Source organism: Tetrao urogallus, assembly GCF_951394365.1.
Source record: "Tetrao urogallus genome assembly, chromosome: 8".
NCBI classification, from domain to species: domain Eukaryota; kingdom Metazoa; phylum Chordata; class Aves; order Galliformes; family Phasianidae; genus Tetrao; species Tetrao urogallus.
Window position 1 is genome coordinate 3,621,450 of NC_136821.1, and position 23,978 is coordinate 3,645,427.

Here is a 23,978-nt window from a genome sequence, read left to right on the forward strand (position 1 = left end):
CAAACCTGTTGAGGAATGATGCATTTACAAGTCCACAAAGTGAAGCTACCTTTAAATACCCTGATTGAAAACAGAGCAAAAAATACAGTATTTGTAAGTCCTGCATATTTTAGTTCCCTTAACATTTCAAGTTATAAGTTGTAAGAGTTGAAGCAAATAGGTGTGGTAGTTTTGTCACTGTAATTGTTCTGAAGTAAATCCATTAACTTAATATGAAGGGATTCCTTTCAGGTAAAGAAAGAATGAAGATGCTGGTAGACCTTGTAGTAGTTTTTGCTTTTTTCAACATCCTTAACCAACCAACCAACCCAAATACTGTGCATTTTTAAAGTAAATTATTTCTCTTTTGTCCTTTTCAGATTTCAGACAGAGTTGAAGCAGTGGGAAAATGAGCATTCTTCTCATTGAGGCTTTTTATGGCGGTTCCCACAAACAGCTGATGGATCTTCTTCAAGAAGAGCTGAAAGAAGAATGTGTCATCTGTACACTCCCAGCCAAGAAGTGGCATTGGAAAGCACGGACTGCTGCTCTTTACTTCATGCAAACGGTGCCAGCAAGTGCTGATTACAGGTAACCCGGGAGCTGGGTAAACTCAAATGGCAGGGAGGCCTTAACCTGCAGTTTCAGTTGTCTGTATGCAAATGTGGATTCACAGGCAAATAGGGACTAGCAGTGGGCATTAAGAAGTTTATCACATTGCACTGACTTCTTTGGGTGTAAATATGGGAAATCACTACAGTGCTTTAGAATATCTTAAAATGCTTTAGCTTATGTTGCTGGTCCTTGAAAGTCTTTAAGAATGTACATATATACAGATGCCTACTTGTTTAAAGATGTATATGTACATTTTATTTTAAATTTATTAAGTGAATTTAGAAGTAAGGGAAGATTTAAACTGTTTCACAGATGAGGTTGAAAGATTGCATGGTTCTGATCACTGCAAGCTTCCTCACCTTCACTTACCTTCCCAGTTACCTGTTAGCAAGTCTGATTTATCACTGCACTACTCAGGCTGACCTAGAGGATTAAGGGTTCAGTTTCATCTTAATGATTGTCCAGTTCTGCAATGTGCCAGCACCTATGGATGTCTTTTTTGCATATAGGTAAGAAGCGAAGCTCTGTCTGCTAGAACCTGGACTGATAAAAGCAGACTACTTAGGTCAACAGATAGCTATCTCATGGTGAGAATCAGTCATTCCAGAACCAAGATATCTTTAGAGCAGCAATGTTGCTTGGCCTACCTTATCACCAGGAGATGGTGAGATGACTGGCAGGCAGTGAAGCAACATGTAGTTAATTGTATGAGTACCTGGCTCACCGTGTGCCTTCATGGAGAGGGACTCCTCATGCCCGGGGATGTTATAGCACAAGCATCTGCTTTTCAGCCACGGGATGAACTTCAGCAGGACCCCAGGTGCACCTAGGTGATGTGCCAACCGGCACGGATATTCTTTAGAGCTGGGATTGATATTTTTAACTCCAGATTGGAGCCAGGAGAGGTAATGGACGGGGGAAGGAGCACAATCTTTTCAAGAATAGATTCTTGAAAGAATAGATTGTGCTGTAAAAGGCTGTGTTTGAACAATGTATAATCTGCCTTGGAATGCCATATAAATGTACACCTTTTCTCTTCCAGCTTGCATTTCAAATAAGCTGCCATCCCAAGCCAAATATTCTATTCTTCCCATTTGTCTTGTTCGAGGCATTTAGTGTTGGTTTCTTATTGCTTCCCTTTTGCAACAATTTTGTTTTGGAGGAGTATATATGACAAACTGTTATGTAAATTTGTCTTGTATCACAACCACATCCTCCAACGCATCGCAATGTTATCTGTGTTCCTTCAAGGTCAGCAGCCCAAGCTGTCCAGCACTAACTGTATTAAACTAATCAGACATCACTCATAGACATACACTTCATTAGTTTAACTTACAGTTACATTGACCCAAGATAACTTAACTCCAATTTGTCAAGTAACCCACATCTTGGGAAAGGGAGGGAAATGATGGGGGGAAAAAAAACCAAACAAACCAGCAACGAGAAAAAAAACACCCAAAAAACAAAAAAAAAGGAAAGAAAAAAGAAAAAAACCAACAACCCAGCAGCTTGAAAACTCACTTGAAGTTAATAAACTTGCAATCTGTCATAGACTTATGTGCAAATATAACCTTTACTGACAACAAATAAATCTGATCTAACCAATGGAGCATCTTAAGGAGAGGAAAGCTTTTTCTGTGCTGTTGCTGGTAGTGTTTGATCAGACAGAATCAAATAGTCAAAGTTCACAAAGATGCAGTGTTTAACACAGGTGTGCACCTTATCCACATGTGCAGGTTTTGGGCTGATAGGACTGATGAGAGCAAAACTGGTTCAGAAGTACCCTCTATGACTTTCCCTGCACATTTTTAATGTTTGTTTTGTAATTGAATGTTTCAAGTCCTTTTTAAATTGAAAGTATAAATGCATCAACCTAATGAAGCTGACTACATTCTCCTACTAGAAAAATCATTGATTAAAATTAACATTGTTTTATATCTAGCTTACTGGTAAGCATTTAAGATCTGCTTCCCAGGCAGTAGCTGCTTGTGAAGATGAAATTATCAAACTGGCAGGAGTGTATGTTTTGAACTGCACATTTAAATATTTAAACCTTCTTGTGAGGTAGTGGGAAATATCAAATCTACATTATTTACATTATTGACTTTATTTGTAGAACAAAAGATTTCTCTTCCAAGCGATGTTTTAAAAATATGACATTTCATAAATACCTTGTTTCTGTTTGTGCATTTAATAATACAGAAAGGTCAGAGATATCTCAAGTGCAAACTGTTGGTAACTGAGCAGTGTTAGTGAATTTTTGTTTCTCCAGCTGTACTTAATTTCAGGACACCGTGTGAGAAATAATACTGATGCTGACAAGTCTGATAATATTGCTGTGTGTGTACGCAGCAGATGGCTGTATGTCTTCCTTTTAAAAGGTAGATAGTACTGTGTATATAAGGTAGTAGGGGAAGGAGGCAGACTTGTTCTTTTTTGAGTGAACTTCAGCATGCTGTTCAGCCTTAAAAAGTGCTTTTGAAGCAGAACATGAGCTGAAGAGTAATAGATGTTCAATTGAGATACTCTGCAGTGACCAGTGAGTTTGTGATGAACTTGCAAATACTTGCTTATCGGAGAGCAGGCACGTACTCCCTGGAGCAAGGCTTGGGGCCGCGTTGCCAAAAGCTTTCTTGAATTGTCATGCAGGTAATTCAGGTGATTTTCCCTTTGTGGTACAACTGCAACTTTCCAGAGCATCCTCCTTGGCCTGGTCGGAAAAACATAGCAATCAACATGGCACACTGGGAAAAAAGCACATTTTTTTAAGTAGAGGCTGTTCTCTACAGAAAATGTAGTTCAAATGCAAGCTAGCAGTATGAGATTTAGATTGGCAAAGCAGAAAGGCTGAAGTGCAGCGTAGCTTCTAGTTTGGTTTAATAGCACTGCTGGATTATTTGCAAAAAACCCTACATATATAAATATTATGTGTTACATTCAGTACTGCCCCCCAGGTAGCTGTTCATATGAATAAAGATTTTATTTGTAACAAACTCTTGCCCTGAAATACCCCTCGGGTAAATGTTAGTATATATATACCGCTGATATTTGACAACTATATTTTAAAGACAAACTCTGTGCTTTTTGCGTTTTATGGAAGAGAAAAAGTAAATAAATCGTTGTTTCAATTAATAGTGCTCTGAGAAGGAATCTGAGGAGTGTGCTGAGGAGGTGCTGAGCAGGACATGTCATCTTCCAAGAGTTTACAATGTATATGTGCGTGTTGGTTTGTTTTTGTAAATAACATTTTAAGACCATCACAATTAAGGGTTGTTCAGATCTTATGCTTTCATAAATTTCTGTAAGGAAAAAAACATGCATTATTAGAGTGACTTTTACTAATTGACTGGTATCATTGGAAACGTTCTCTTGAAAATGGTGATCCTGTAAATTTTTGTTCCAGTGATTAATTCAGTGTATGAATGATTCCATGGAGACTTGGTGTTTGCTAGATGCATTCTTCTCAGAAAAATACCTGTAAGCAGTATGTCCTGGGGAAAAAGTTTGGAGATTGCAACTGAAGCAAAGCAGGCAAATTTTAGGCATTTCATTTAAGGCTGAACACACAGATGCCTATTTGTGCTGGGAACACTTCTGTCTTGTGTCCTTATGTCTTTATGTCAAATACTGGCATCTTTGTGTAATCTGCGTGGGTAGAGGAATAATTTCCCTGTGTTAAAAATCTTCCCTGCTTTTGGTCCTAAATAATAATAAATAAATAAGCAGTGTTTATGAGTAGCATGTTAGTGAAACAAAATACAACCACAGACTTAGAAATTAAAAAAAAAATTACTTGATACTTGTATTTGCTTACTTTATGGTGTTTGCTTTCATATTGAGGTGAATATGTCATATCATCGGTTATTGATGTATATTTTCTTCTTGCTCAACTCCATCATATCTGAAGATGGGACAGAGCTCAGAATACTGGTGTGAGCTGGTGTGGAGGTTACAAAGCGTGTGTGTGTATGTACTGCATATTTTTGCCAGCTATGTATTGAGTGTACCCCTAAGGTACAGGTTGGTGAGTTGTCTTTTGTATTTTGTTTGAGTGGCACAAAGGGACAAAGAAATGAGTTAGTGGTTAACTGCAGCAGCCAGTATCCCCTAAGACAGGGTACCACGTTTGATTAACGTGGCTGTAACTGACTCTCTTTTGTAACCTCATGGATGGATACCAATCACAGTGTGCTTGCCTTGCTGTAGAGAAACCAAACCAGGAACCCTGGGCCTCCTTCATTTTAAGGGCAAATTGCCCTGACAGACGAGTGTAGGAGATGCTGCCTCGTCTCGAGCTCCTCGTTACCCTCCCTAGCTGCACAAAGGGTCATTGCTTCTTTCATTTCGTTGGTACTAAACTTCCTTTTTTAAAAAAATTATTTCTTAAAAACCCAACAAATCAATTGAGTTCACAAAGGTTACTTAACATGGGCTTGTGCAAACACATCCCCATTCCTTCTGCCCACGCTTTGAACTAGCTGGTAGTGAGCTCGCTTCGCACCAGAAGGCCATATGGCCGTACTGGTGCTGTGTTGAGCCTCGACTAATAAGCCCTACCGAGATACAAGACACAGGCACCGTGTACTGAGCTAAAACAACTTGGTGACTTCTGACCAAATCTGGCTCTTGTCCAGCCAGCTTGGAGTGTAAGCAAAGAGCATATACGTCCATATGGAACGGCATGAAGTTCTGCGGCGTATCGCAGATGATACCCTCTGCTTCTCTAGCCTCAGATAATGGAGGTTGTCCTGGCCTGAATAAAGGGTGTGAATTCCTTTCTGCTGAGGGGAGCTCGGAGGCCATCTGATGCTGAGCGTACGTAACGTGGGAATGTACGTGTAAAAGTGGGCTTTGTCTGCTCTGGCTTCGTGCCACCCGGATCTGTTTGGAAAACTTGGGATGTTACCTCTCAGGCTAAACTTCTTTAGAATGGTGTAAAATCTGTGTTCGAGCATGATTTTTATTAGAACGCTTACGTGAATCTGTGCGTCGTTAAAGTTGACAAAAGAAAATTGCTGTGTTTCAAGCAAGAAAAAAATCAGCTTTTAAAAAAATTTTTTTTTTTAATTTGGTTGGTTTTTTTGGCAGTGGGAAAATTGTGTAAATGAGGGTAAATGCTTCAGAGGAAAGCTTAAGGAAAGCCTAAACACAAAGTGATTTCGTTCTGCGGGTAACACGGGCGCTGTGTTTTGTCTCTGCTCAGAATCAGACGGCTAAGATTCTCTCTGCAGTGTCACAGTGAGGCTGCCCGAAAGTTTTCCTCAACTCGGCGAAGGAGGTGGGATCTCCTTTGTTCTCAGATTAATTACCTTGCTGCCACCGCGCAGGGCAGCCAGCAGCACAGCTCTGCGATGTTCTAAGAGCAAATGCTTTTATTCTTAGGTCTGGCTGCGTAAAAACAGGGGGGGAAAGAATCCAACATTAGTAACAACAACAGCAAAAAAAGGCACCTTTTGAGAAACGGAACAAATAATTCAATAAGCGAACTACCTGAAATTTATTCAGGGAGACAGCAATATGATCTTAAACATTCGCTTTGCATTAATCAACTTTGCCTCAGATAAAATCCTGGCAGATGGTAGCTATTCATTTTAAAAGTGACAGGTTTTCTTTACGTTTTTTTTTTTTTCTTTTTTTTTTTTTCTTTTTGGTGTGTAAACCCCCCACATTCAACGCTTCTCTCCAAAAAGTTGAGTTGTTTAATTTGCCCACCGTGCATTTTTCCCTGCTCCGGTCCTTCTATTAGGCACTAACACACAATTTGGAGAGTTAAAAGAGTTTTTAGAGGAATTTAAATCAAGGCCACTTCCCTTTGAAGTTGAGGGAAGTATATATATGATCTCAAATTTGGCATGAATAAGATCAGAATGATTAACACAATGCAAGGAGAGGTGCGGGAGCGGGAAGGAAGCTAGTTGGGATTGGTGCATGATCTATAGACAGTACTAATGCGAGGTGGCAGTTGTCCGTTTGATGTGTAAAAGATTTGCTGAAATTCCAGAAAAATATTCTGATGAGACAATGAAAGAACAGTCTGGTTTTTCAAACTGTAGCATGTGTTTTTCCTTTATGATCCTGAGTGCCTGGGGAAATCCTTATTTTTCTTTCTAAAATGAATTTTATGAATCACCTGGAGAATTGATATTTACATTGCTGGCAGTAAAATGTAATGAAATTGTGCATTATGATTCAGTATTTCTGCACTTAGGGTTTTAATGAGCATTTTATCTGTCCTTTTAAATGGTTGCTGTGTATATATTTTATTTCTAGATTACTTATAGATTACATTTCTATTTTCAAATAACAAATATATACAGTACTGCATAATAAGGAATATGATGCTTTCTACGATTCATTGTCATTCTGGTCTGTAACACTAATTTGATCTTTCAAAGGGAAGAAACAGACCTTGTGGTTTGTATCAAATAAAGAGAAAAATCCTGATTTTTTTTTATTTATTTATTTTTTTTCTGTGCTGCTTCTTTCCAAATCTTTTTTTTCTTTTTTCTTTTTGTACCTTAGAAACGAGCACAAATGTTGTCAGATACTTGGTTTGCACGTGATGTGGATTTATAACTTTATATTCCAGTGTTACAAATACCTGCCTTTCTTAATGGGTACTTAGAGCTTGGCTGAATTTAGTGAAGTATTTATAATAAAAAGAAACTTTATATGACGCAAAGTATTCATAGTGAAATGGTCTGGGAGAAGGTCTGCAATGCCAGTGATCTTTTTTTTTTCTTTCTTTCTGCAAGCATTAGCCTGACCCACACACATGGAAGGTCACGGTTCTGAACACTGCTGTTCAGGTTGCCAGGGATGGGTGCAGTTGCCAGTCTGCAGCAGAGCAAGAATTAGTCAGCAGGGTTAATGTGTACCCAACGTGAAGAAGAGTTCTCAACAGGAGGGCTGTTAGAGGAACGTGGTTTATAGCCTGATCCGCTGCAGGGCAGCCAGGGTTGTGGTAGTGAAGTGTCTGGACATCTACTTGTATAGCAGGTATCTTCTGCTCGTTGTGGCAGTGATAAACCTTTCAGAAGGGCAGGTTTCTAAATGTAATGCAGAGGATGTAATTTAAATGTTGGTTCAAATGGTCACTTGTGTCACGGTTTATCATAGGGTGTTTTTTCTGGCAGTGGGTCACACTGGAGAAAGGGTAGATAGGTTGCTCTAGAAACGTGCTGAAGGCTGTTTTCTCCATTTATCTCCTTGGTTCTTCCATGATTACAGCCAGATCTGGAACTGTAACCCACATGTGACTGTGTAGGCAGGCGGTATGTTAACAAGTACTGCAGGTGAATGGGGTTACAGGGAGGCTGTAGAGCACCATGGGGCTGTAGGTCCAGCCATCCCTCAGGGAGCTGTCTGTCTAACCAGATATGGACAGCTTCCAATGGACTGCATGTCCGTAAGAGGTGGCCTGAGTGCATTGAATGCTCTCCAGGAGCATCTCCTCTTGGTTTAGTTTCATCTAAAGGAACCCAGTTCATCGTGTTGGGGACTGCACAGGTGGGAGCTGAGGCACAGTAAGTGAGGATGCTTGTCGGAGTCCCTTCATATAAACACTCTTCTGGTGCAAATTGAAATGCTGAACTTGCCCATAAAGTACTTAACTTTGTGGGTTGTGGTGTTTCTTCCTTAGATATAAAATGTATACCTAGTTAGATTATGTGCCAACTTGCGGAGCATTGGACTGCATTCAATTTAACAGGGACTTCTGACTCCCAAAAACTGCAGTTGGAGCCATTTGTTTCCTCCTCCTCTCCCCTCTTGCTCTACTAAGCACAAGTATCTTGGGAATGGTACCTTCAGTAGACTTCGAATTAGGATGGTGGTTGATTTACCCTCCCTTTAAAAAAAATATATATCAAGAACCAAAATACATTCTGTCTGTTCATTGGAATATCCTTGACAAACACAAAGCAACCAAAAAGCTTTTTTCTTCTTTGTTCTGTAATGAAGATCTGTGTGATTCCTTATTCTCCTGGATACTATTTTCCTTTTCTTGCCTCTGTCCTTTGTCTGTGTCTTTCCCTCCCTCCCTCCTGCACATATACTCTGATGGTCCAGTGGACACCATCATTTTAAAGAATGTTTTCCATTTCAGAGCACTTATTTTTTTTATTGTTTATGTTTCTAACCTTGCCAACTTCATCATTTTTCGTTCTAACTCTCACTGTTTCCATTTTATTTGTTGCACACTGCAGCTTGCACTTCTGTGTAATAGCAACTTGAGGAAAGAGTGAAAGAAACAGTCATGACAGAACATCAAAAACAAATACATGCTTTTTCTTCTTTTTTGGCAGAAATTACAGAAAGAATTTATACCTGTTAGAACATACGCAATTTTTATTTACATGAAAGGATATCCCATTTTTAATTAAAGATGGAATTTAAGAATGATAAATGGGGCCATTATCCAGTAGCAGTTAGTTTGCAGGCATTTTTTCCCTGCTCTTCTACAGTACTGCAGGTTTGACAGTGCCTTTGGCTTTTGTGAGCAAAATACATTTCATACTTATGACAGAATAGTTGTAACTCACTAGACATGAAACAGTTATCATACGTAGTGACATCTCTGTTTAAACCCAGAGGAGCAGAATTATTTTAAAGTGTGCATATGCAGAAATTTCCTGCTAATCAATTTTATTTAAAACATAACAGCTAAAAAAATTTATATGCCAAATGCATTTGGAGAAATAATGCTAGAGATACTGAAATTATGCAAGGAAAAAAAAAAAAAAGATGAATTGCTGGGGTAGTTGTAATGAAAAAGTTATCTTTCTATTTATTTATTTAATTTTATTTTTTTGGAAGGACATGATTCCTGAATTAATTTAGGAGGAGAATTTCTCTTGCTATTGCTGTCCTGTAATAAATTGTAGATGTGCCAAAATTAGATGTTATTTCTGAAGGAACTGTGCTCCATCGTACTGCTTACAGTGCCAGACGTAACTTCTGTCTGCCTTGTAGCCATTGATAAAAAGGAAATGTGTGCTTTAGCCCTGTTTTCCTCCAAGTATGTCCAGTGCATTGTGACTCTGGCAGAGGCTGATGTGGTTAGTCGATAGGGTGGTGAAGGGCAGTGACTGCAGGGGTTCTTCACAAATAGCCTCACTATTTTGCCCCATCTGGCAACTCTTTGAAGTATTTTTATCTCTGGTAGCAGACTAACCTTTTACTTGTTTGTTCTTTTTTTTTTTTGACTTTAGCCTCCAAATGAGTCTTTTTCATCCTGTCCTGATGAGCTCCCTGAAAATTATTAGGTAATTTGAGTTAGCCCAACATTGCCATTGGGCATTATGAACTTCTTAGCATGACTTTTGACCGTCGTGGGAGGAAATAAGAAGCCCATGTACTCTGCAAATCGTGACTGACTACTTTTTTCCCCTTTGCTCTCTGGTACTTTCACTAAGCATCAGTATTCTGGGTCATCTGGGGTCCTCTAGAATGAGCCCTTATATTTGAGTTCCCTGTAGTTGATGTCTTCAAAAAAGCAGGCAAAAGACCTATGTGGTACAGGACCTGGATACAGAGACCTCATTGCTGTCTGCTCTAGACTGTTAGCATTACTGTCTACTCAAGATTGTGCAAGCTCAGTGTGTTTTGCTGTAGTACTACCTCTGGTGAGATTTCATGCTGGCCTTGCAGAGGGACTTGTGTCCCCAGGCTACTTCAGAATCAGACCTCAGTAGTTTCTGTGGCTGCTGAGGCATCCAGGACTTACATGCTTTGAACCCAGATCTCAGGTCTTACCCGAGTCAGCAGATCTCTAGGAAGAGGTTGGAGATAGGAGTTTCAAAACAGGAAGAACAGATTGTAATGTAATTATTCAAGATTGCATCACGAGTTACAAATGGCAAAACTCACCTATTTTTTTTTTTTTAATTATTTTTTTTTAATATGGAGCAGGAAACCTAAGGCTTGTCTTGTGTGTGCCCTGCTATGTTATGATGAGTAGCGTTTATTTTCATTATTAAAAAGTAGTTATCTGCCCTTCTAGAGCACTAATTTCCATTATTAACAGTTGCATGGGAGGTCATTGTGAATTGGATAGGGTCTCTGGCATTCAGGCATATTTAAAAACAATGTTTATGATGTCTCTACCTCCTGTTATTACTGTCTGGCAAGCATTTTTCAGGGGATTGTTGTTCAGTTATATTTTGCACATGGTTCTCAGTTTTCTTAGGTCCCAGTGAGGAAAAGTGAAAAATCTAATAGCTTTCCTGTGCCTTTAGGAGATCTATTGATGGGTGCAAGACCAGCGTGTTCAGAGCGTGGGTGGGCAGGGAGAATGGGTTGGTGCCTGAGATGCTTGTGTGTGCTTCCTGCTTTTTTAAGCTGTATAAAGAATGTTTTGAGATTAAGCTCAGCAGCTCCTCTGCAAACTCCTCACAAAGTAAAGGCCTGAATTGTCCTTGTCTCAGGCATCTGCCTCTGTCCAAAGATATGGCTAGAGCTCTGCACTTCACTCAACTGATAGTTTGAATTACATGCTCAATGTATAGTAACGATGGGAGTGTATTTTATTGCAAGAGATAGGACTCAGAGATAGTTACTTGTTTTAGAACTAAAGATTCCATCACAAAGAGGAAGATAAAAACTGTGTGTGCAGTGCAGATGCTGCATGATGGAGGAGTGCAAGTGGTCAGCCCCACTTGGGGCTGTTACAGCATCACTATGGTATATGCCTTCCCATTATCCCTTGTGCTCACCTTTGCACAGGATATTTTGGTCCCATACGTGTGTTCGTTTCTTTTTTTCTTTTTTTCCATCCTATTGAATTTAAAACAGTTACTTCATTAATTCGTTTTCATAATACCGTTAATTTTGTCTTTACAGTGCTGTTGTTATGAAGAGAGTTGTCACGCAAGCCGTGGTACGTTTTAAGTAGACTATTTCATCTTTTTGCAGATTGCCAGCATTAAGTGCCAGCCCATGTGAGCAGCCTGCTGACCACGAAGCCCGACCACGCTCGGTCTATTAGCTGTGCTCCAGAAGTGTTTGTTCAGTTTTTCCTCAGATGGATAACCAATATGGAACATTCTGTCCACAGAAGTCTTATTAAAGAGGTTAGAGCATCCTGCTAATTAGGAAAAACTAATTAGGCAGATTGTTGCGCCTGTAACCAGAACTTTATATTTTAATGGATTTGAAATGTGGTACACTCATTTTTCCTATTGTAAAATCAACTTTTCTTTTAAATGTCTGAAAATAGTCTTCTTGAGGAGATTATGCACTCAGAATAAGAAAGCAGCATTTTAACTTTTGGATTCGCTAAATTAGCCATAGGAGATTGCCTTGTAGACTGGGTGAAATCATTCATTTGTACCAGCGTTATGGCAACCAATTGCCAATATGTCTTATTACCTTTCTGTTGGTTGAAAGTTTCCAACTGCCCCAAGGAGGAGCTAGAATAAATTTGTACGAAGGAAAAGTATGGTTTGTGACTGCAGTGATGTTAGACTCAGGTGGTGCTCACATTCACAAACGATTGTTTGGCTCCTCCAACCTGGTATTCACTGACTGCTCTTTCACAGGGTCTTGGGAAGTTTGAGGTGTCAATAACTGAATGAAACCTATTTGCAAGTGCTCTTGCAGTGCTGCTTTGGAATTTCATTGTATGCCAACTGGAAGCTGAAAATCAGCCCATTTGCAGTGTGGCCTGGAAGCAAAATGTTTATGACTGGGGAGAAGTCTGCCTTGAGATACACTTGGGTATGTTTAAGGTGGATTTCTCTATAATGGCTACTTTGAACTTGTTCCCTGCTACACCCTGCTGCAAACTTCAATTAGTATTAACCTTCTTTCAGACTTGTCATTCTGCCTTCTGTGAAATGCACTGACTTGTGGAGAAGCCCTGTAGCCAGGAGCTGTGGGCAGCAGCCTTGCGAAAGGCTGGCCAGGTTTGTTCCTGTGCTGCCAGCCCTGGCCACTGCTAGACCTCCTGTGATTTCAGAACTGTCAGCTCTGGCCTTGACAAGGCAGACTGGTATTCAGCATCTGCTGTGACCTGTAGATTTGCACCCTTCCACATTTCTGCCGCTTTGTCTTCAGTGTGAAATCTGGGTCTGTTATCAACCAGACAGGTCTAGATAGTTAGCATGATGTCATGTCTCTTAAGCAGTTTATGGAACGAGGATGGAATTCATGGCAATAAATATTTTAGATTGTTTTTGTTTGGCTTCTTAAGGAAAAAGAATTTCCTTAGGTGAGAGGTTACTTTGTGGGCAGCTCAGCTGTAGGATGTATCAATGGTTCCAGTACGTAGGATGCTTCTTGCTCTTCATGGCAGAGGTTGAAATTGATACTTACAGTTAAGAGTTTTGTAGATTCTTGTTTAATTACAGGTCATCCTTCTGAAGTGGATGACTCATTTAGCCATCAGTGGCTGGATTAGTCCTCTATACAACTGTACTCGTACCCATTTTGGGTGTTAAGAGCCTTGAAATTGAAAGTTTCTCCTCTGCACTGTGTCTTGTTTCATGGGGTAGTACATAGAAAGTAGATCTAGAAGGAGCAGCAAATGAGGAAGGCAAATAGTTGGAACCAGCTGATCTTGAAGGTCTCTTCCAATGATCTCAATGCTGTTGCTGTTATTAATAATAGTGTAATAATTTCTTAGTCTGCTAGCTTGTACTTCTGTGTCTGTATTTCAAACTGGAAAGCTGTGTGGCATGCATATTTCTTTTGATAAGATTCAGTGTTTATTGAGAATTCAGTGTGGAAGTTGGTATTTCTTGATTGCCAGCTCACTTGTGGTGAAAAGATGGGGCCTGGGGAGGCTGCAGCTGGCAAGAGAGTGTGGGCAGAGAAGTTCTGGTTTGTGCATACAAATGGCTTTGGGTTCTTCAGCGCCGCTGGGAAAGCACTCTGCTTCAGGATATTGGTATAAGAGCAGTGCTGTTCATCCGAATGAACTTTTGCTATGTGACCCTCATGGTTGCATTTGGGCTTTTAGGAGCATGGGAAGAAATTTTCAGGCACTGCTTTCAGAACATTTTGCAGATGGGCTCCGTCTTCATTCATCCTTGGTTTCTCACACCCCTTCCATTTCTGTGTTTTACCATATTCTGACATTTTAACTGTCACTGGCTTTTCTTCCTGGCATTTCAGGCTGCCTATCCTTCCCTGTGACATTGCTCGTGTCCTGGTAGAAGTCTGTTGTAGGGATTCAGATCTTAGACTTGTGGGCCCATCTTTATCAGCAGAATGCATTGAGTTGTGTTGCCTTGAGATGTAACTAAATTTGCATTTAAGTAGAGATGGTTTGAACCTTGGTTTCTGATGTTTCACAGTTGGGTGCTTTTTTCTGCTTTGTCTAGGGAGATGACTGCAGTAAGACCATGAGCTGAATTATCCTTCTAGTAGATACAATTTCTTAATGCGAGAGGGATATTAAGCAGAATAGATGGGAGTGCTCTTGCAAGACTTCATGGAATGAGGCTGAAGTACCACTGCCAATGGGATCCATGATCCCTTCATGCTGGGTCAGGCATAGTGTGGCCTTGGTGGGAGAACTGTTTTAAAACCCAGGGTGGACATCAAGCAGATCTTAGAAAACAGCAGCCAAACATATGAGAACTGTTATTCTGAAAAATCCAGTTGGTGGATGTTTAAGAAAGAAACCAGCTTTCCTTCCCAATGATGGCTGGGATGTTTGTGAGGAGGATGGTAACAGCGAGCAGGACTGCAGTGGCTGGGATTTTTGAGTGCTGAAATTTATTTTACTTCCCTAAGCTTTTAAAAATATTAATGTTGATGTGTGTTATACCTTATTATCAAAAGTTTACTTTTTCTCTATCTGGCTGATGGACACCAGAATAGCTTTCAGGTCAGTCCTAGCAGCTTTTCTCCAGTTAAAAACGTGTAAGATGCTTTCAGAACAAAAACCATTGCATTTAAGATATTTTTCTGCTGTGACATATGAGTATGTTTTTGCCACAGTGGCACTTGCCCGTTTTGGGTTATTTTCTGTCTATGAATGTTATGTGATTTCTTGTTAAAGTGAATGACAAGATGATGTACGACGTACTTGAGATGGTATTGAGCAGAATCTAGTCGGAAAATTGCAGTGATAATTTTCTTTTTACATCTCAAACTTAAACGCCATCGAAGAAAAAGGAAAAAGAAAAAAAAAGAAGTATAACAGGCAACTGAAGAAGAGCATGAGGGGAAACCTTGAAAAATTACAGGGAAATTTCCATAACAGATACACTAGTAATGCCTGTTTAATAATGATTTCCTGTCAGGAGCTATTTTTATCATATGCCTGCTCTCTGACGTGGCATTCTATTTAACATTTTTGAGAGCCATGTTTTAATCAGATTAAGCTCAAGGAAACCGATAGGTATCTGCTTGGCTCATGGCTTCTGCTTCTGTTTCTTATTTAGTCACAAGACTATTGTTGCTGGGATCTTTGAAAGCACGTTTTGCTCCGGCGGCAGCAGGCGTGCAGCTTGCCCTGCCTTAGGAGCGCCAGTGATTTCCATGATCTATGCGCAGGGCGCACCGTGGAATTATTTTGTAAATTAAAGAAGACTGATACAAACTGTTTCTTTTCCTCATGTGATTAAGGAGCCCAAAATAGCAGTCTATTTTTAGTTCCGAGTGCGGTGATGTTTCTTAGGAGCAAACTAACCGAAAGCAGCGTGCTGGGAAAGGCTGATAATGAATAGTGTTGCATGCGAGTCCATTGGTGTAAGAGAAAATTGCCTGATAGAACTGTGGATGTTGGTGAATCATTTTATGTAGTGCTTTCCCAAGGAGGGATGTGGTGAAGGTAAAGCGTAAACACGCATGTTTTTAACTTCGATATTTTCACATTATTTGATTATTAAATTAGAAAGTTTGTAAGGAAAATCCCAGGTTAGATTCTCCAATATCGGGCACATCCATGCTGTGTAGCACTGGGGATTGTGCCTGGCCGTATGCAGGTAAGAACACTTAACACCTCTTCAGATGCTCTTGGTGTTTTGGACTATGGCTGTGCATCAGCTGATCTGCTTTTACTCAGCTCTATGTATTCCAGCTTTTGAGGGAAAAAATGTATTACATTTCTAATGACCTCTTTTGTCTGTTGCAAATGCAGATATTTTTTTAATTTTTTTTTTTTTTTGCTTGCACAGTAGAGCTTATATTCAGCAGCTTGGTTTGTACTGTATTACCTCGGTGTATTATTTATTTGGTTGATGTGCTAGAAACCTGCACATCTAAGAATTAATGAAGGTTATTAGTTACTTTCTATAATAAAATTAGCTGACCTTTAAATAAGAGCATTATGCAGAGGATTTCTAAGTGGAAAAATGACAGAAGGCATTTTTAATATGTTGGCCGTTTCTGTTGGTAAATGTTACAGTCATGCTATAGAATGTTGTGATGCTGTGTGTTTGCAGACAGGGATGGAATACGTGTAGTTTTCATATTCAGAATGGGTTTAACCCCTTGGTAACTCCTTATGCTCTGCTTACAACTTGGTAACACTTCGATAATCCAGAGAGCTGAAGATGCAACTGAACATTCTGAGAATGAATGTCCTTTGGAAAGAGCAGCGGTGGGAGTTGGCTGTGGTTTTCATTAAGCATGATTGTATGCAGATTCCTCCAGTGCTTTAGCAGACAGCCTTCAGTTGCTATCAGGCGTACGTGATGAACGGCTGCTCAGATGCTGCTTGCTCTATGAGATGTTCATCTTGCTGAATTTGTCTTCCAATTGAAGCTGAGACCCGTTGTGAAATACAGCATTGCGCATGAAGTTCATGAGCCTCTGTGTTTAAGTTGCAGCGAGGCACACCTCAAGCAGGTTTCTTAAAGCAGTAATTAAAGCAAACTTTCTTAATTCTTTTTGGTACTAATAGCTAACACAGGACCCGTGCTAAATAAAGGCATCGTTAATTGTGTCATTATCTGGAAAAGATCTTGCAAAACCGTGAAGTGCACCGTGCATTTTTCTTGTTATTTTTGAAACCTTGCTAATGTATATAACGATCATCTTCCAGCTTGTGGATTTCAGGTGAACGTACAGGCAGCGCCGTGAGCAAATCTGCAGTTTTTCAAATTTCGACTCGTCTTAAAACATTTGTTGCAATCCTTGCAAGATATTCATCTATTTGTAGCATCATATAGGTCTGTCTCCCCATCTGTCTCTGTTTTTCGTGACGACGAGGCTCTGCAACGTTTGGTTTGTTTTTTTTTTTCACTTTCGTACTTATTCATTGAGCCCGCTGTAGTGCTGCTTCTATCAGAGCTATTTGTCCGACAGCTTTTATTGATCATTTGCGATAAAATAAAAGATTTTTTTCACAGGGAGAAATTTAACCAGCAATGGGTGAATTCGGTTTAATCAGATTTAGGTTTATACGGTAGGAAAGCTAATGTAATCAGAACCCATTTATGTGCTATTAAATACATAAATTGGTAACATAATGCGGTGCCAAAATCTTACCAACACAGAGAAGAAAGAAAAATCTAACTGAATTCTTTGATGCTTGGCCATATTTATTAAGGAATCCATGCAACTTTCAGATTTGAGAAGTAGCTACTCGTCTAGGGCTCAGATTCCCTACAAATAAATCCTTATTTAACAGGATATCCCTGAGACTCTTTTTTTTTTTTTTTTTCCTTTCTTATTGGCAGCTTGACTAAAACAGTCTCATCTGGTTTAACTAAAATCTTTGCATTACTTGGCGGTGGTTTCTTTTGTACGTGGTGCTTAGAGCTCATTGAAGCTCAAACGGTACAGGAAATGCAAATCATGCAAATCATCCTCACGCTGACGATGTACAGTGGCGTGATTGAGCAGCAGTACGTATGGCTCGTGGGCTGACCACATGAAAGGAGTCATTTAAAGACCAGATGAGCTAAAGCTGGGTTAAGTTAGGCTATGTGTGAGCTTCAAAGCTTATAGAATAGCATCCTTTTTAAAAATAAATTTATTTTATTAATAACACCTGTGCCGAGTTCTTAAACAGTGAGAACATATATAGATGAACATTACATTAAATATATGCCATACTTAAATCAAAAGGGCGAAGTTGTTATTTCTGCAGAAGTTCAGGTATGCGTTGCCATTGATGGAAGGAGACCACAATGTAATACATTGCAAAACAGCCCCGTTTGGGTTTGTTGTGCTTAAAAACCCAGCTCTCCTCTGCCTTTCAGGTAAAAATGAAAATAAATGGAAGATGAAAGGGAATTTCAGCCTGTGCAGCAGGGTTAAGAGCAGGCTTTCTGCAAGTGCTTGAGAGATGAGAGGAGAGGGCGGTCGAGTGCTTTCTGTTATTAAAGACGGCGTAGGATTTCTGGGGTAACTTAGAGAAAAATCCTGCCTGCCTTTTTCTGAAGAGCTCCTGCCACAGTTTTGGGGCTGCGTTGAGCACAGCTGTGGCTCAGGACCTTGAGCGCCATGCTGGGTTCCTTTTGGGTTTGGCCAACTGGGGCTCTTGTGAGGTGGGCATGCAAAGTGCACCCCTGAGTAAGGGCACAAGCAAAAAGTGCTCGTGGAGTAATGAATGTTTTTCGTGTTGAACTTGCAACGAAAAGAGCGGATGGTAATTTTTATTTAAAGACATCATTACCTAATCCTGCCTCTGGTAATACTCAACATGGGTGGCTGTTCTGCTTCTAGTGAGAGTCTTATTTCTCTCTCTCTCTCTCTCTCTCTTAATACGGCCCTCATCTGCTTTTCTTTGGTGTTTTGATGTTTTCAAAAGTTGAGATTCATTCAAATAATGTAACTTGACACAAAGCTGGAAAATGTCAATCTTGAACTGTTTCTGTGTAATGTTTAATTTTTACTTGAAACAGTAGCACTGAGGAGGTCTGGTGTGGGACAGCTCTGGACACTGCACTACATAATCCCCAGTGGATGTCATTTTTTCTATATTCATTCACTAGTGCCCTGCTCTTTTGTCATTATTTACTTGTTTCTAGCAAAACTTATGGTATTAGTATTAGTGGAAGTAGGAGCAAGAAGGAAGAAAGCATGTTTTCATGCTTTACCTTCTAGCTTGCATCTTTCCCTTCACGTCAACCTGCAGGTCCTGCAGAAAGGGAGAGAGATTTCCCATATTTTCTTCCAAAAAATAAAAAATGAAAATTCAACAACTAAATCAATTTCTTCTTGAATTGCTGTAAATGAAGTCAAGATGAGAACTTGCCCCTCTTGGTGCATCTTGCAGGCTGGGGCTCTCCTTTGTGAGTGGTGGTCGTCTATAAGTGACCATAGAGGTGAGCTGGAGTTGAGGCTTTAGCAGAGCCAGCAATGCGTAAGTTCCTCCTTCTACATTGTGTGTTTGTTCGTTCATTATTTACTTCCTAAGAGCAGAAATCAAGGTAGATGAATCCTGAACTGAGGACATCCTGAAATCATCTTAGAGTGTTGCAGAATGCAATGTAGTAATTAAATTCTGTTTTCTTGAGCCAGGTACTGGAGTTGCCTCCTATAGAGAATTCTTGTGAGTCTGCAGCTGGTACCCCCAGCAATCTTCAGAGGTGCCGTTGTGTGTCCTGCTCTTAGTGCTTTAATTGGAGAAGGACTGAAAATCACAGATAATATTAAACTGTCTTTAATACTCAGTGCAAGAAATACCAAGATGCAGCAGCTAGCAAAGAAAGTAGAAGAGAAATTTTACTGGTTGTATCCCTAATAATTTAATGTAATTTACTATCCATTTCAGTGTTTGGCAGGAAATGGAGATTGCTTAAATATCTGTACCTAAAAGCACAGGGCTGTATAAAGATCTTTGAATTTTAAAGTTAATTTGTTTCATCCAGTGCTCTATTGAGATATATACAGAAAATGAATCCCATATGACTGTGCAACTACCAGTGGTCCAGAACTCTTTTTGAAATACTTTCCAGAGAATACCTTCAGTCATTCTGACAAACAGCTTGAGTCAGGTTTCCTTTCTGAGAGCTCCTGAAAGGACTTGCAAGTAGTCCAAAGGCATCACCAGAAAAACTGTGTTATTTGGAAGACCTTGACCAAAAATTTCATTTTGCTCCATTTTTGCAGATAGGAACTCTTGTCTTTCAAGCAGATTTTTAGCTATCTGTGGCGGAGAGATGCACGGTCTTCCCAATAACAAATCTGCTGTTGTCAACAACATTCCAGAGTTTAAATAGCTTAATTCTGAAGATGGTGATTCACAATCGTAGTGTGGAATTCGGTAGAGGAGTGGGATAAATCTATGTATACACACATATATGTAAAATATATAGTATAGATGTGTGTTGTCTGTGCATGTGCTTAGATTTCTATGTGAGTGCATGTAAACCTATGTGCATACACATGTGATATCTGTGCCTAAAAATACGCTATCTGAAAATGGTGCGTATGGTCTCATGAAGATAACACTTCATTCAGGAAGTGTGTCAGGTACTGTGGTGAGCAGGGGCCATAAGATATGTAGACAGAGTGACACGATAATACGTAGATCGATTAAATCACCAGACCGTGACTTTCTCTTATCTTTGACTCTTGGGCTCTTGAGTTCTCACCATGGCACTGATTCTCTTCACGGCCTTTGATAAGCAATCTTCGGCCTCACTTTCTGAATCTTAAAGATTAGAAAGTATCTGGTATATTCTTCTCACTGTGGTATTTCACTTGCGTGTTACTGGGGAGTAATGGGCGTTCTGTGCTGGGTGCTTTATTTAATGATAAAATGAATTCAGAAGTTTACGATGCCATAGCTGGGAGAATAATCTGTAAAATATCTGGAAGTCAAAACCCCTTTGATTATGACTTTTTAATTTAGATTTTTCCACGGGGGGGGGAGTTGGGCTCACTTTGCTTACTTGGGCAGTGGATCTGTATGTAAGAATGGCCCAGTCATGACAGCATAGTGGTGTAGTGATCACTTCTGCAAAACTTCTAGCCAGGACCTGGAGAATGTCTCCGAAACAGGCTGAAGGCTTCAAAATTGCCAAGTGCTCTCACCTGCACGTTTGACACATTCTCTTTGAATTCTCTCTTTGTTTGCACGTTCTTGCATTGGTGCCCCTTGTGGCATGGCAGGAGCCCCAGAGCAAGCTGCCCTGCCCAGCTGCAGAACCAAGAGCATTTTTTTTTTCCATCTCTTTTGCTGGTGGCATTGCAGAGAAAGGCCTGTTGTGATAATGTGCAATAAAATGAAAGGGCATCAATTCCGATTACACTTAAAAAAAACATGTTACGTAAATGGAAATAAATCGGTTTATGGTATATGCCAGGCATGCTGCAAGTTTTATTTAAGAAATAGACGACTGAAGGGTTACATTCAATCCAAATGCTCCCCTTTGTGATCTTTAGCCATGTTTGTAGAGAAACCTCTCTTAAAGCACTTCAGGCTTAATTCAGAACAGACAAAACAATTATTTTTTGAAGGTTCGATGAAATATGTTTGGCAGCTTTTGAATTGAAGGAGAGTGTTTGTCTCACTTCTTTGAAATCTCACTTCATTTGGTCAGTCAGCCATTTCAGTGTAATCGTTCAAGTCTGGTAGCTGTACCACGTTCAGAAACCATTGAATAGGAGAGGCTAGGGTTGGAAATTAGCATTGCAAAAGGTGAAGACTGAAACTTTCCTTGTTGGTACAGCACTGAACATTGGTCTGCCTGCTGTCCCTGGGTTTTTGGCAGCATGCTGGTTAAGCATTGACTCCTTGCAGGTGGAGGCTTGGTCCTTCCATTCCTGGCATCACTGCGGTTCTCCTGCAGCCTCCATGAACACAGACCAGAAACATTTAAACTGTAGTTGTGATTAAAAGTTCAGCTGATCATACTGAGTAATCTGCTCGCTCGCATTAAGGCAGGAAGCTGTCGCTGTGCCACAGCAAATGTGCATTATAGAAGCGTGAAAGGCTGTTGGGAGAAATAAATATTTTCACTTTCCTTATATTTTTATGTTACATTTGATTAAGATTTTCATATATATGTGTGTGTGTGTGTATATATATACACATACACCCACAGATATATATGACCACATACATATTCATATATATATATGAAGCAGTATGCAGTTGGTGAATATATATTAAAGTTACTAAGTTATTCCTAATGTTCTGTAGTGCTGCCTGCTCCTGACAAACATCTGATACGGATCATATGCCTCTAAAAAGAGAACTTCCTCGAGCAAAATATCCTCATGAAAACAGGTTGGAGATACTCACATTCTCTCCCTCGCTCTCACTCGCATGTTACATTTTGGCACATTGTAGAAGCAGGTAGCATATCTACTACCTGCTGTTGAATGTGTTGAAGATACTGAATTATTTATTCCATCTTCTGCACTATCCAAACTCGTTTTGGGTAGTTTGACACATCTCGGTCTTCCATATGGATACTTCATGGTGACAGAGTTGCCAGCTGCTCAGGTTTTATGACAGTCAGAGTTTTTTCGAGGACTGTATTAGTTTTCTGGGAAAAATCCTGCTTTTCTTCAGGTCTGCATTCTGAAGCAGTAGCTTTGCCTTGGATTGATGCTCTGCGGTAGTGTTTTTGGGGGGTGAAAAATTAGCTAAAAGAGCATTAGCTTCCATAAAAATATTTTTTAAGAGGACTTGATGTTTACAGATTATCCGAGATGAAATCGGAGATGTGGAATATTAGAAAAATCTGAAAGGTATTTGCTAAGAAAACTAAGTTCCTTTTAGCAATCCCCTTCAAATTTACTCCCCCCCCCCCCCCCAAAAAAAAACAAAAAAAAAAAAGAAAAGAAAAAGAAAAAAAGAAAACAAGTCTTTAAGTATTTACATATCAAAGTGCCTGAAGTAACATACAAAGCAGGTGGCAGTCAGACATGTTTTGGAGAACAGAATTTTGGGGGCACTTGAAACATAAAACTGCCAACCAGTCTGCTGAGACCCTGCCCGTCTTTTCTCTGTGATCGTGTGAAGTGCACGGCTTTTCTGCTTGTGTATTTTTTTAAATGGAAAATGTGAAAGCTGGGATAGGATTTGAGCTCTTTGGTATTTTTTTTTTCTTCAAAACTTTTTAAAATAAAAGTAACTTTTCAAATTTACCTCTTATACATCAAAGCATCCATTTGTATCCATTTGTGTACCCCTTTCTTGGGTTTCTTTCTTTCAGTCTGTTCCTTCCATCCCTTGGCAGCTTCCTGTGTAGAAATTCTATGCTCAGAACAGAGAAGCACCGAGCAGTGTATGTGCACCCAATGCACAGTGTGTGCCCGTGCACTGAGTGCATACCACTATAAAAAATAATACCCATAGAGTCATTACAGATGAAGTTGGATAAAATACTTGTTTTTCTTCATTTCTGTGAGTCAGGCTACCTTCGGTGGACACCATCTGATGTGGTGTAGTTGTCCTCAGGTTGCTTCTTTGGCTTTGCTATTGAGGAGCAGCATTATGACATGTCATCTTAGGAGTTTTCCATGTTCCTGCCACCCAAGAGGTGCATTTTTCATGCCAGTCACATGGCATAATTTTTTTTAATTTTTATTTTTTGGCCCAGAATTTGACAGGTAAGAGACCCAATTAAATGATGGTGCAGACTTTAAAACAATAAACAAAGCTTTGGGAGTCTTATGTGATTCAGGCCGCACCTCGAGTACTGTGTTCAGTTTTGGGCCCCTCACTGCAAGAAAGATATTGAGGCCCTGGAGCGTGTTCAAAGGAGGGCAACGAAGCTGGTGAGGGGTCTGGAACACAGGCCGTATGAGGAGAGGCTGAAGGAGCTGGGAATGTTCAGCCTGGAGAAGAGGAGGCTCAGGGGAGACCTCATTGCTCTCTATAACTTCCTGAAGGGAGGTTGTAGTGAGCTGGGGGTCGGCCTCTTCTCTCGTGTCATTAGTAATAGGACCAGGGGGAATGGTTTCAAGCTACGCCAGGGGAAATTCAGGCTGGACATGAGGAAGTATTACTTTTCAGAAAGGGTGGTCAGGCACTGGAATGGACTGCCCAGGGAGGTGGTGGAATCACCGACCCTGGGGGTGTTCAAAGAAAGACTGGATGTTGCGTTGAGGGACATGGTTTAGTAGGAGCTATTGGGAGTAGGTGAACGGTTGGACTGGGTGATCTTTTAGGTCTTTTCCAACCTTAGTGATTCTATGATTCTATGATTCTATGATTAGTTTGGAGTAAAAACATCAATTTAACACGTTTTCCATTTTTAAAAAATTTTCACTATACATCCCTAAATCCTTCACATCCTCCCTTGTGCATTTGTTGCCTTCTCTTTCTTCTTTTTTCTTCTGTTTTATTTCCTCTTGCAAATATGCATCACAGCATATACTTGAGCAGAATAGGGCTGTACGTCTCTCGTAAACCACCCAACGGCTCCTTTTCACTAGTAGGGCATCCTGCTTTGCTTATGTTCTGCCCTAATGAGATGCCTTCGCTTCATTATTTAGTGCTGACAGTGAGATCTGAACAAGGA

The 23,978-nt window shown here is 40.0% G+C and overlaps 1 protein-coding gene across 7 annotated transcripts in view; it reads left to right on the forward strand.

Annotated features, from left to right (window-relative positions):
• Positions 1-388: 388 nt before the first annotated feature.
• The window catches only part of GTDC1 (glycosyltransferase like domain containing 1), a gene marked incomplete at both ends in the record, with an annotated part of 111,482 nt that continues 87,892 nt past the window's right edge, over positions 389-23,978 (forward strand). For all 7 annotated transcript variants that reach the window (XM_079539340.1, XM_079539341.1, XM_079539344.1 and 4 more), the window contains one exon: positions 389-570. In XM_079539340.1, the coding sequence (XP_079395466.1) occupies positions 389-570 (182 nt within the window). The remainder of the gene's footprint in view (positions 571-23,978) is intronic.